We start from the raw sequence: 13,797 nt of genomic DNA on the forward strand, positions 1-13,797 counted from the left end.
CCATCAATGTCCTCCTCACTGGAGGAGACCTCCAGCTCCTGCATCTCCTCCTCAGCCAGGTTTTAAAGGGCACAGCAGGCAACGACGATGTGTGACACCCTTTGTGGACTACATTGCAGGGCTCCACCAGACCGGTCCAGGCACCAAAACCTCATTTTCAGCATCCTGATGGTTTGCTCCACCAAGTTGCAAGTTGCAGTATGAGCTTCATTATACCTTTGCTCTGATGTAGTCTGAGACCGCTGAATGGGTGTCATCAGCCATAGTCTCTGTGGGTAGCCCTTGTCCCTGAGGAGCTATCCCTGCAGCTTCTGTGGACCCTGGAAGATGTCAAGGATCTGTGACCAAATGAGGATGTAGAAGTTGTGAACACTCCCTGGGAACCATGCACAGACCTGTAGGATGTGTTTGTGGTGGTTGCACACCAGCTGCACATTCAGCGAATGGAAACCCTTGCAGTTGAGATAATTGACTGTCTGTTGTGATGGAGATCTGAGTGCCACGTGACAGCAGTTGATGGCACCCTGCACCTGTGGGAACCCTGAGATCTGGGAAAATCCAAACACTCTTGCATCCTGGTTCTCCTGGTCCCAGGTGAAATGCACAAAGTTGTGTGCTCTCACGAAGATGACATCCATGATCCCGTGGATGCATTTGTGTTTGGAGGCTTGTGATGTCCCATAGAGGTCCCCTGTGGAGCAATGAAAGGAGCCACTGGTGTTGAAATTGACCATTGCTGTCACTTTCATGGCCACTGGCAGTGGATGCCTTCCATGCCCAAGTGGTGCCAAATCCTGCAGTAGCTGGCAGATGTGACTGATCAGTTCCCTAAACATGCACAGTCTTTGGCGACACTGGTTCTTGGTCATCTGTAGGAATGAATGGCGGGTCTATAGACCCTGGGTCTAGCCAGGCAACCACCAGCGACGGTTCGCTGTGGCTCTTCAGCGGAGTGTGCAGGAGCCCCAGCTGCCCCTTCTTCTAAAGGGTGCTGCTCCTCTCTCTGCACAGCCAGGTGCCTCAGCCGCTCTCTTCTCCATTCTTTTCACTCTCTGTACACCACAAGGTGTACAACTAGTTCACCAGGCTCCATGATCCTGATGTACTCCTCCTGCAGGATGAAAAAGAGAGACACATGGATTAGCATGGGTGTATTCATGGTTAAATCTGAAGGCCCCTTAATGCATCCTGGAGAGTGCTGGCCACCACTTGGATGGCCAGAGATTAGTGCGCTGCATGGCTGCCTGAAACCCCACCTTCCTCTGCCCCACTCCACCCGATCAATTGGCATCAGCTTTGCCCATTGGACTGCATGCTATGCTCTCAGCTCAGGCACAGGCATTCTCCTAACCCGCACTGCAAGGCTGCACTGTTAGCTTGAACCATGGGGGAGACTGGTCCAAACTGGGATGATGACATTGCAAGGGGCTGTGAGTGCCTCCACCAGCCAGCTTTAGCAAGGAGATTGTACAATGTACTCCGTCGTCTAACTGTTCTGCAGTCCACTAAAATGCTCATTAGTTTGCAGCCTGTGCCTGAGGGGTGAAAAGCTCTGGAGCACTTGGTGGCACTTTATGCCTCTGCGTTGCTTGAGTGGGCAGAGAATCTAAAGGCCCGATTCCAGTCATATCAATGTGGCTGCGCCTGAACTGTCTCAGCTGCAGCGAAATCGTCACTTTATACAAGCTGTCCCTGATGTGTGGCTGTTTCCCTCGCCCACCTCCCCCTGCACACACACCCCCCCCCCCCCCATCCCCCACACGTGCTTGTACACTACCTTCAGCCACACGGCAGTCTTTGCCCCCCACCTCCACCCCCGCCAAAGTTGTTTCAACCATGGGGCAGCCCTTACCCCCACCCCTCCAACATGCATCAACCTTGAAGTCCATAAGGCGACCCAGGCCGATGCTGTGCAATGTTACTGTGTGCTCACCTCTGAGTTCCCCTTAAAGTACAGCCCGCCAAATGCACGCTTTATATATGCTGCTGTGAAATCACGCCAATGTGGGTGGATGATCTAGAGGGGTGGGTGTGGGGGTGGGGAGGGTGGTGGTGGCAGATGAGTCTGGCAGGCTAGCCTTATAATGATATACTGGTTTATTACAATGAAGTTCCCGATGTCCGATGGTGGGAAATATGGCCTGCTGTCGATGGGCTGAGTGGACAATTGCAAACTGGTTTCACGACATCTTGAAACAGGTTTTTGGCCTTCTCGCCATATTGTCTGCTCATGCCCCTGAACACGCCAACCCCAGTGGGCACGGAAAATTCCACCAATTGGCTATGATTGAATAGTTATGGACACAACCAGGAAAGGATTATTCCACTGAGCTGGATAATGAGGGTGAGGTGGAATGATAAACTACAACCACATAGAATTTGGTTTGTGATTTTGTTAGACCTGTTTCAATGCTTTCGAAGGGTTGCAAATCTGATTGGAGAAATTCAAACAAAGATATAAAATTTTAGCACAGGTAAATTAATAAGTATTTGTACTTCATTAAATGTTCATTTTATTGTGCCTGAAACTGTATTTTGTACTTTTTTTTAGCGGGTGTGCATCTGGGACTGGACTTCAGAAGCTAAAGGACCACTTTGTTCTGTGGACCTGAGTCCTGCCTTTAGCCTTCAGGTACATATCTGAAAGATTATCATCAATTACATTTTTTTGCTCCAGTTAAGATACATTAAAATTAGTAAAATGAACACCATATGCATCATATAGCATACATAAAACTCTCATGTCACTTTTGGCTGCCATTTCAAAATATTACATTGTTTCTCCCAGTTTTCCACAAATCTTCCACTAATGTTAAGATGGGAGATCAGTCAATTCCTGTGGAAGTCTAATCCTTAAGTGCAAGTTCCTTTTCTAATCCTCAAAAGTAAAGAAAGACTTCCATATAGTGCCTTTCATGGCCGTAGACATTCCAAAGCATTTTACAACCATCAAGCACTTTTGAAGCAAAAACAAAAATAGCCGGAAAAACTCAGCAACTGTGGAGAGGAATACAGAAAACTGGGCTGGCCATGGTTAAACCTGTGAAGCAGGTTGTATCTGAGGATTCTTGCTTCATTAACATAACTAAAATGCCAACCTAACTCCTGGAGCCTCAGGTTGTCCCTTGTCTCATCTCCATAAAACCTAGAATTTGACAGTCTGGAACTGGTTCCCTGATGCACTTGGAATTTTTATTCATTTAAATCCCCACCCACACCCAATTCCACCCACTCACTCAATCCCACCCAGTCACCCATGTTAAAACTCCCCTATTGGATGAACAGCAAATGCTGCCGGCACATGAAATGAAGCTGTGGATAATTGGAATAGATGAGCAAATATAGTTCAACTCATATTTTGTCCTACAATCTGACCTTATGTATATATTTCCATTATAACCTCTTATGCCCATATTGCTAATGAAACCTGTCACAATTTAATTAGACCCTCTTGCTGTGTCTCTATTTGGGGAGGATGTAATTACGTAGGCCATTTCCATTATAAGTGTGGACACAGTAGGAAAAGTGTTGGCAGGAAGCTTACGCATAAGTAATTTTTAACATATTATAGATATATTTTATTTTAAAAGTAATCATAATTTTACATCTGGTGTTATATGGCCCTTAGAGAAAACAAAATAACAGAATTTTCTGCATAAACATATTTGCCCCATAATCAAATGTTTAAAAGGCTTGGTTCTGTTTGCAGTTATTCTAATGAAGCATATTTACCTTGCATCAAAACTCATTCCAATGTTGTGTTGTTATAATGTGCTTCATTTATTTTGAGAAAGTAACCAGTTAGGCATAAATTTAGCAATATTTACTTGCCAATACTTCACAGTGAAGCATTAATACAGCCTTGGTGTTATGTAATTGCTGATCTAAAATTAATTGTAATGGAAAAATTTTTGAAAATTCAAAATGTTTATTCTTGCATTGATCTTCTAATTTACTGTAAAGAGGTTTTCCAGAAAGAAATTGTCACTCAACCTCTAAATATGATAAGATTTGTAATCTGTGCAAAGAAACAGTTTTGCTTTACTGTAGTTTATGTTCGTAATTATTCAGTAATCAGGAATGAATTTAATAGATCTAGATTGGAAATGTTTTGGGATTTTTATTAATTTTAATCTAAGGTAATTTGTCAGTCACTTAAGTGGAGTTGACTGTAACAGGTTGAAAAGTAGCTTGATAGCTTTCCTTGTTATCCTGTTGTTCTTTCTAGACTTTTGTACTATTTAATCCTGAAGATAATACTGAGCTGCTCAGCAACAGTAAAACTGAAGTTGTATTCTACACTTGGGTGAGTTTTATTGCATATTAGTGGAGTGTGACCCAGTCATTTACTTCAAGCAGCTTTTATTTTATTTTAAAAGCAAAATACTGTGGATGCTGGAAATCTAAAACAAAAACAAAAGTTGCTGGAAAAACTCAGCAGGTCTGACAGCATCTGTGAAGAGAGAAACAGGGTTGATGTTTCGAGTCTGTATGACTTTTTTTTTGTTTGGCATAAATAAGTGCTGACATTTACAGGAAGACTTCAGATGATGTCTTGTGGTTTACAGTTCTGTCCAAAGCTTGAAACTTAGGTAACTTGTCTAGTTTACTGACATATATATAATGTTATATAAGTAATTTACAACATAGTAATTTCATTTCTTTCAAACAGTGAACTTTATTTATAAGGGATTTATCAACCAATTGAAATAAATCTGAATAACTTTGGTATCTTCTCTGGGCATTTTCATTTTTAAATTTGTTTTTAAATTTTTGGTTTTATATATCCAATACAGATCCAAATAAATCCAAATCTTTCTTATGCAGCATACAGGTAATCTGATATATGGAGCACAACTATGCTGTTTAGCTGCTAATATTCCCTGTCCCTTTAAATTCATTATTCAAGTGATCCCTGTGGGAAGGGCTCTTAATAGGTAAATTTAGGTAATTGTAGCTGTTTATAAACTTCTGGGGCAGGATATTGAGGTCAGTGAGCAGGGGCCAGGGCCTGTTCGCTGAAGCGTAAAATGACGTGGGATGACATTGGGCAGAACTCCCGACGTCACCCCGCATCATTTCAATTTCCAGGTCGGTAGAGGCGCAGCCAAATTAGCTGTGCACCTGCCGACCTGTCAACGGCCTATTGAGGCCATTTAAAAAGTAATTGCACTAGTTAAAGGACCTGGCCATCCAACCTTAAGGTTGGCGGGCAGGTCAGGAGCCCTGGCATGCTTCAGAAAAAGCATGAAACCTCATCCATGGGAGGGATGAGGTTTCATGTAGGTTTTTAAAAATTTAATAAAAAATTAATTAAAAGTGATGGACATGTCACATGAGGGGACATGCCAGGGAAATTTTATTTTTCCATGGGCAGAATTTTACCGTCAGCGGAGAGTGGGGCCTGCTCGCCAACGTGTAAAATGATGCAGGATGATTGGGCAGAACCCCCGATGTCATCCCACCCCATTTAAATTTTCAGGGAGACGGGGGTGCAGCAAAATCAGCTGCGGGCCCGCCAACCTGTCAATGGCCAATTGAGGCCATTGACAGGATCAATTAACCAACTAAAGGACCTGCCCATCCAACCTTAAGGTTGGTGGGTCGGCCAGGAGCCCCAGCAGCAAATAGAGAAAACATGAAACCTCATCCAGTGGCGAGATGAGGTTTCATGTAGGGTTTTAAAATTGTAATAAAGTTGGTCTGTAAATTATGAACATGTCCCAACTCATGTGACGTTGTCACGTGAGGGGACATGTAAGGAATTTTTGTTTTTTTTCTATTTTTAATAGTTTTATAAGTCGAGGCAATCTCCCTGAGGCTGCACTTAGCCACAGAGAGATGTGTGCTCTTTTGTGCGCATGCGCAAAAGAGTGCACTCTTGATTTTAGGGATTCCCCCCGCCCGCACAGGGAGCACATAACGCTTCCCGATGGACATCACGTTGGGTGGGCCTTAATTGGCCCACCCAGATAAAATGGTGGTGCAGCCCCGATCACTGGCGGCGATTGGCTCTGCACCCGCCCATGATTGGGTCAGGCCCGCCCACCTGACAGGCAGAAAATTCTGCCCTATATTTAACATTTTTGAATCTGGTGCCAATCTCCCTGAGGCAGCACTTAGCCTCAGGGAGATGAGTGCACACTTTTGCGCGCATGTGTGAAAGACCACAGTCTCGGCTTAGGGAATCCACCCCCACCCGCCCCCCCCCCCCCCCCCCCCCCCCCCCACCCCATCCCCTGCACAGGGAGCGCATAGCGCTTCCTGGTGGATGCCACATTGGGCGGGTCTTAATTGGCCCGCCCACCTAAAATTGCAGCACGCCCCTGATCAGGGGCTCTGATCAGAGGCGCACCTCCACACGCCCACTCCTAAACTTCCCCCCCAATGGGGGGAAAATTCTGCCCCTGAGATTAATTAAGGATATTTGTAACTTTTTGTATGTTCCAGCTCCAGGTCAGAGAATGCTGAAAGAAATGACTAATTTTCTTTTTTAAAAATACACTATTTGATTTCCATTGCAAATGGAGAGTTAAGATCAACTGTGATCTTCAGTTGAAGCAGGATTAGACAGCAACGTGTAATTGGAATAGAGCCTGCCAGCATACTTTAATGCCCATTTAAAGTCACACATTCTATCCTGAATTTTATTATTCCAATATATAAATTCCTATGTTCACATTTAAAATGGAAGCTGCCTATGTCAACTTGTTACACTATAATAACATCTTGCCAATGGACAAGGGAAATAGATATGGAGAAGCAGATAATTACTCAAAAGGCCTGTCCTGCTTGTTGAACAATGGTCCTGACCGCACAGTCCTCCATTAAAATCCTTAATAACCAGCAATCAGAAACTCAACATTGACATAATGGCAATTTGCCACATCTATCAATATCTTGAAAAAAGAACTAAAGTAGAAAGGCAAACTAAGGAGCAATTGTGAGTGGCATTTGATTTTTTTTTAGGAAAATTATGCACATTTTTAAGAGAAACTAAATGTTAATATACAAATATGTACTGTAATTTTAATAATAGCTCATTCATAAATTTATGTCTGTATTGCATTCCTTTTAGAAAGACAACCAGTTGGAATTTGCATCACCAATCCTTACAGATCAAGTAAGTATTAATGACATGTTACTATATAAAGTGAAACCGGAAACAAACCACATATATAATATATAGTTAGACAAATAATTTAATGATTGAGTATTATCTTAAAAACAGCATTGAAGAGTGGTGTGGTGGTGCTGAATGTCAGCATGTGACTGCTCAATGTCAGCATGTGACTGCTGCATGACATAGAGGGGACAGGAATGCCTTGCTTTGTTTCGTTCCTGATCTGAACCAGGTGCATAACAAACGGGCTGATCTCTTCCAACAGTGGGAAAGGAAATCAGAGGAGAGAGCATTCTCTCTCAGCAGCATGCTGATAGGAGCTGGGTAACATGACACTGCCTTAGAGCAGACATTCAGCCCGATAGTTGAAGGGGTTAAAAATACAAAAACAAGAATAACATAGCCTATGTAAGTAACTATTAACCAGCAGTTCTTAATGTTTTTAACTTCCGACTCACTGAAAATAAATTATACTTCAAGAGTTGCAGCAAGGAGATTGATATTTGCCTGATTACAGTCAACTGCTTAAACTTTTATCCCTTTGATATTTTCTTCCACAGACATTTAACAAGATTGTGGGACTTTACAGCCAATCAGTTTTCCATCTTACCCCTTCACAAGTACTCAGTGCTACTTCTGCAGGGAATTTGGTTATCTGGGACACTGTGCAAACACCACAAATTCAGTCTGATGCAGTAAAATCATACAAAAAAAAAGCTCTAAAGCTGATGAATCTACAAAGTGATAGTATTACAGTGGTCACGGTGTCTGACAGGTAAGGGGGAGGCAGGCTCCCACTAGTGAATTGTTTGCAAAACTCGGATGTGTATTTAACTTTCATTGTAATCATTCAAAATTGCTCCCCAGCATGGGGAAATGCATGTTTTTATTTAATTACTGGTCCCTTAACAAAATTGGTTTCTTGGAAATTACATATTTCAAAGCTGTGCATTCTGAAACTTTTGTTCGTACATCATTAATGCTGAAAAAAAAACATTCTCCCATTTTTTATTAAGAGGAATTTATTCCCTGCTGGACTGTTAAAACATATCTGCATTAGTGAGATATTTTTGATCGAATTAAGTATTTTCAAAGATGAATTCTTAATATAAGTATGTCTAGGCATAATTTTCTTTTACTACTGAAATTATATACACAGATAAAAAGAATATGTTTATAAAGGTGCTCCAAAGAGTGATGAGGAAATCTTCCCTATTTCTTCATCTTCTCAGAGAATACCACAAATGAAGAAGTAATTGTCATACAGAATGGAAATTTCCCATTAATCAACTATAGGATTTTTTTTGAAGAACATACAATTCCAGTGTGTTTTTTAAATTGCATCTTGTAACATATTTATTTGCAATTGAGGTGGTTTGAAACCTTAATTATGCCATTATTTACAAATTGAAAGCTAAATATTTTCTAGGAGATGAGAGTAAAAGTAGATAGAAAAGTCAATCGTGGAAATTAATTTTCAAGTTGAAGTTTAATTGAGGAGTTTAGTTGTCATCATGAATCAAACTCAACGTCTGCTTACAATTTTGAAATTTTCCCCTAATATCTGTTATTTTACATTATATAATGGGGAGAATTTTCTCCCCGTTGGGGGGGGGGGGGGAAGGGGAGGGCGGGGCGGGGTTTGTGCGGGGCTGGGCGCTGCCATTCTACTAGAGCAGGCCAATTTGGCCCACCCAGTGTGATGCACGCCTGGAAGATAAGTTTTAAAGTTAAACAGTTTAATAAAGTGGTGAAAAAGTTTTTATGACCTGTCCCCTCATGCGCAACTGTCACATGAGCTGGGACATGGGCATTAATTTTAATAAAAATTTTTGTGAAAATTTGAAATCATTCATGAAACCTCATCCCACCTGTGGGATTCGAGTCTGCTGCGCGCCTACCGAACTGAAAATCTAAATGACATGCAATGACATAGGGACGTACGCCCGACCTCACCTCGCGTCATTTTACGCCTTGGTGAGTGGGCCCTGCTCGCCAAGCCAAATATTCTGCCCAATGTTTCATAATTATGTGAAGCATTTGAGGGTGTTAGCTAGGAAGGTCACATGGACTGTCAGCAGGACAGAGAATAATATCATGAAGGCAGATTCTAGCTACATTCTTATTATGGATCCAAGCTCTTGGAATCCATTTTTTTATCATTATTTCCAAATGGTCTCCTCAGGCCTGAAAGCCAAAATATTCAAATCGGATGCACAGCCTGATCTGAAGGCTTCTCTGGCAGAGGAATGAGTGCAGAGATTTGTGCTTCCACTACCTTCTCCAGATAGTAATGTACTATGTTTAATCCTTTTCGGATATTGGCATTAGTGATGGCTTCGGACTCCACTGTTATATCTGTCATCTGAGTCAGTCCTTCAGTATGGCCCTCAGTATTTCATGTGAATGCAATGCTCATTGGGGTTCCACTTTGAAAAGTGGAATGTAGAGAGTCCTGAGGCCTCAAGCTCAGGAGTCAGAGCTGACTTCTGTGGAGCCCCTGCATTGCACAGTCAAATCTCACTTTTGGCACTGTGTAAATAATGATTGAAATTGGCTGTTTGGTCAACTTCAGGGAATGTTGGGAGAGAAGGGGTGCGGAAGGGCCAGTGGTGTTAGGTTTGCAATTTGGCCAACATTGCAAGAAGGAGCCAAGCCAGGAAATCATAAGCAAAAATTGAAGTACGGGAGTGGCTGCAGGTGGGCACACCTCTGATCAACACCCCCTATTGGGGGCATGCTGCCATTTTACGTGGGCAGGCCAGTTAAGGCTCGCCCAGTGTGATGTCTGCCAGGAAGCGCTATGCACTCCCTGTGTGAGCAGGGGGGGATTCCCTCAGCCTGGAGTGTGATCTTTTGCGCATGGCTGAGGCTGAGGCTAAGCGCTGCCCCAGGGAGATCGGCTCCAAATTAAAATTTGCAATATAAATGATAGAAAAATTCCCCTGACATGTCCTCTCATGTGACACATGAGTTGGGACATGTCCATAACTTTTATTGAAACCTTGATTAAAAAGTTAAATACCTTCATGAAACCTCATTCCGCCCGTGGATGAGGTTTCATGCTTTTTCTGAAGCCCACCAGGGCTCCCAACCTGCCCGCCAACCTTAAGGTTGGGCAGGCAGGTCCATTAATGACTTTAATTAGTTTCTCAATGGCCTCAATAGGCCGTTGACAGGCCGGCGGGTGCACAGCTGACTTGGCTGTGCCTCCACCGACCTGAAAATGGAAATGACGCACGGTGATCCGACATCATCCCACGTCATTTAACGCGTCGGTGAGTGGGCCCTGCCCCTGCTCACCGACAGGAAGATCCTGCCCATAAAGGTTTGCAGGTCATCCCTCAATCTGAAAAACAATGACATGGGTTTCAGGATGCAGCTTTCCAAAGATGATTTGGCCAGCCTCAAAATGATGTTTGGCAAGTATTAGGAACAATGTATAGCTTTAAGTTTAATTTATATTTTGTATTTGGGTGATAAGAAAAGTGCAACAGAGGTTTTTGTGAGTTGGGTGCCAGAAAGTCTGGGGCTTTGTTTGTGCACATGAATTTTTAATGAAGGTTTACAACCCTTGAAGTGAAGAGATGGGTTACCAAGGGGTTAGCAGCTTAGTGAAGTTAAAAAGCATAAAGTAGAAAAAATTGTGCTGTTGCCCAGCGACAGGGGGCCAGAGACACACTGAGAGACAGGGAAACACAGAAGGGCGGTCAGTTAATATGTGTATAGCAGAGAGTGCAGGCAGAAGATCTAATCTCTCTAATATAAATCCTGCAAGCCTGCTGGGGAACTGAGTTTAGGGAACTCATGGGCAGAATATAACATTGGGCGTGCAGGTGCGATCACGCCATTAAGAAGCTAATTAAATTCAAATTTACGCTGCCCAACCAACCTAACTGTTGTCTAACGGGTCTAATGGTGTCTAACACCTTTAATGACGAATGGTTGGCGGGCAGGTGAAAAGGCTAAGCGGCCTTTACATTTTTAGGAAACCTCATCCATGGGTGGGATGAGGTTTCCTAAAGCAAGTAAACATCAAATGAAATTTATTTTTGAATTAAAAACATGTCCCAGCTCATGTGACAGAGCCACATGAGGGGACATGTTTTATGACAATTTTATTTATTTATTTTTTAAACAGCGCTTCATCTCCCTGAGGCAGCTCTGTGCCTGAGGGCGATTGAAGCGCACTTTACGCATATGTGTGAAGATCGCGCTAGGCCCGCTCACCCTCCTCGCCCCACCTGCACAGGAAGCGCTGAGCACTGCTGCTCATGTTCCACGCTGGGCAGGCCTTAATTGGCCCGCCAGCATGAATTTGCAGTGCGGAGCCAATCATTGGTGGCGGACGGCTTCCCGGCCAACCCCACTCGCCCCTGCTGAGCATCCCCACCAAGGGCAAAATCCTGCTCCATGTGTTTGCTCTGAAGTTGAAGTAATAGTGAATTCAGATTGTGGTTTTTGGGTGTCTCAGGGAGAAATACCAGCTGAAGAAAAGCATCTTGTGACTGCTCAACAGTCCACTGGAAGAAAACTATTTGAAACTGAGCTAACCCAAGCAAGAAATTTTGGTGTTGAGACAATGGTAAATCTTCATTGGGGTTTTGTGTCTTTAAGGATTGCTGGGATGAAAGGAATAGTGTGAATTTAAATCATTTTCTGGTATCTGTATTGAAATCTTTCCAACCTTTTTGTCTGGTGTAATATTGTTCATTTTTTCTTGTTTAACAAAGGTTTTATTCTTTGTGTTAACAATATACTCGCAGGCTCTTGTGCGTGTGTTCAGTAATTGATCTCCATGGTTTCTAAAAAATAACATAGTTAGGATCTACCAAGCCAGGTTGCACTCTGGGATCTGACTTGGCCAGTATTAACATCAGCTGGGATGCCCGCCACTGGTTGTACCTATAAAAAAGGGCCTGGGGGAATTTATAGATAACCTGCCTTCTCAGTTGAGGTGTTCAAATTTTTCCTGCACCATAAAATAGTTCTGTGGTTTAAGGACATACCACACTTACTGCCACAGTCATCATCTTTTAGGCTCAACTCCAGTCCATCCCTTCTGCTCCATTTCTCCAATAGACCTTGCATGTCCAGTTTCCTTAAATTTGCTACTTGTTTCTTTAATCTAGCTGCCATCATTGTTGTTCTGATGAAAGGCCACAGATGAAATGTTGGACAGGAACCTCCCCATGAGCTTCAGCACCCTGATGTCAGTGTCAGAAGTCCACACTGTTTGTGGGCCAGTCACCTGGCTGTGATTTCCCCCAAGTTAGCCAATTAATGGCCAATGGATGGGCTCACTGTCCAATTAAGGAGCACAGGTGGGCTCTCAAAGTTGGAGAGTTAATAGGAGACCATCCAGCACCGAAGAAGCAGCAGGCTGCCTTTTCAGGTAAGCAAGAGAGAGATTTTTTTTTAAATATAAAATTCCCATAGCAGCTGGGCCGCCACTGTGGAGGGGGTGCCTCAAAGCCTACCTGGAGTGCTGCCTCCCCCGATTTGCCGAGAAGGCCACCTCCAGGCAGTTGGGCTGTTCCCTGAAGCCTCTGGGGATCCCTGACAATAGGCCTTAATTGGCCTTTAAAGAGTCTATTTGGCTACCCATGAATGGTAGCCCTGCCACCCACTCATCCTGTCTTTTGGGGAATTGGCCCAAGGGATGGTGCTGGGAAGCCAGCATGCCAGCTGGCACACGAAACTCCTCCCTGCCTGCCTCCGTGCCCGCTCATGCCGGGATCTTAAACTTCAGCCCATTATCTCTACTTCCCTCTTTTCCAAGACTGCCAAACCTGCTGAGTATTTCCAGTATTTTCTGTTCTATTACTAGAAGGGTTCAAAATTGACAAGGAGAAGGTGTTGGATAAACTGTCAGCACTAAAAGTTGACAAGGCACTGGGACTGGGGACTTGCATCCCAGGATATTGAAGGAAGTAAGAGGGGAAGTTGGAGGGGCACTGGTCATAATCTTTCAGTCATCCCTAGACTCGGGAGGTGCCAGAGGATTAGAGAATTGCAAACATTATGCCCTTGTTCAAAAAAGGTTGTAATGATGTTATGATATGGCAGGTGGCATTTGCCAGGCTGACCAAATCCCAAAGGAAAACTTGGCCAGGCTACCACATTAACTTTGCAATTTGTATTTATTAGAAGGTTGGTGCTCTGAAGGCAGAAGTAATGAGTCCACTATTACCTTTTGAGATTTTAAAGATTAAATTAAAACATTTATTAACAAAGGAAAAGAAAACATATGCATAAGACTACAATTACATAGTTACATTTAGTTTTATAACAGTTCTCACAAGATTTACACTTAACTAGACTCCCAACTACACACCCTTTCAGGCAATAGTCCAAATAGATTCTTCATCTATAAAACATCCAGCAATATTACCACAAGCACCCACTGTTGCTGTAAGGGAGGTATTTCACAGCTTCTTTCTCCCTGTCACTCGGCAATGGAATTCCAAAGCTTTTAACAAAACCTTGCTTTCTGGAACAGCAAATTTCTCTAGGGAGGCTAGAGGCTTTTTTCACAAGTCTGTTTCACACATTGTACCTTTTAAGATCTCACATGGTCACTCTTTACACAGCTTTCCATCTTTCTTTAAATATATTTTCTCCCTTTTGATCTGTAAACCACATTGTTCCACCCTTGCTTTGGAAGTTACTTT

The 13,797-nt window shown here is 43.1% G+C and overlaps 1 protein-coding gene across 1 annotated transcript in view; it reads left to right on the forward strand.

Moving 5' to 3' along the window:
* cfap251 (cilia and flagella associated protein 251) overlaps positions 1–13,797 on the forward strand; it is a 79,602-nt gene that overhangs the window by 18,417 nt on the left and 47,388 nt on the right. The window contains exons 6-9 of the mRNA XM_041203046.1: positions 2,552–2,632; positions 4,229–4,306; positions 7,079–7,123; positions 7,684–7,898. Coding sequence (XP_041058980.1) covers positions 2,552–2,632; positions 4,229–4,306; positions 7,079–7,123; positions 7,684–7,898 — 419 coding nt within the window. The remainder of the gene's footprint in view (positions 1–2,551; positions 2,633–4,228; positions 4,307–7,078; positions 7,124–7,683; positions 7,899–13,797) is intronic.

This window comes from Carcharodon carcharias, chromosome 13 (assembly GCF_017639515.1).
Source record: "Carcharodon carcharias isolate sCarCar2 chromosome 13, sCarCar2.pri, whole genome shotgun sequence".
NCBI lineage: Eukaryota > Metazoa > Chordata > Chondrichthyes > Lamniformes > Lamnidae > Carcharodon > Carcharodon carcharias.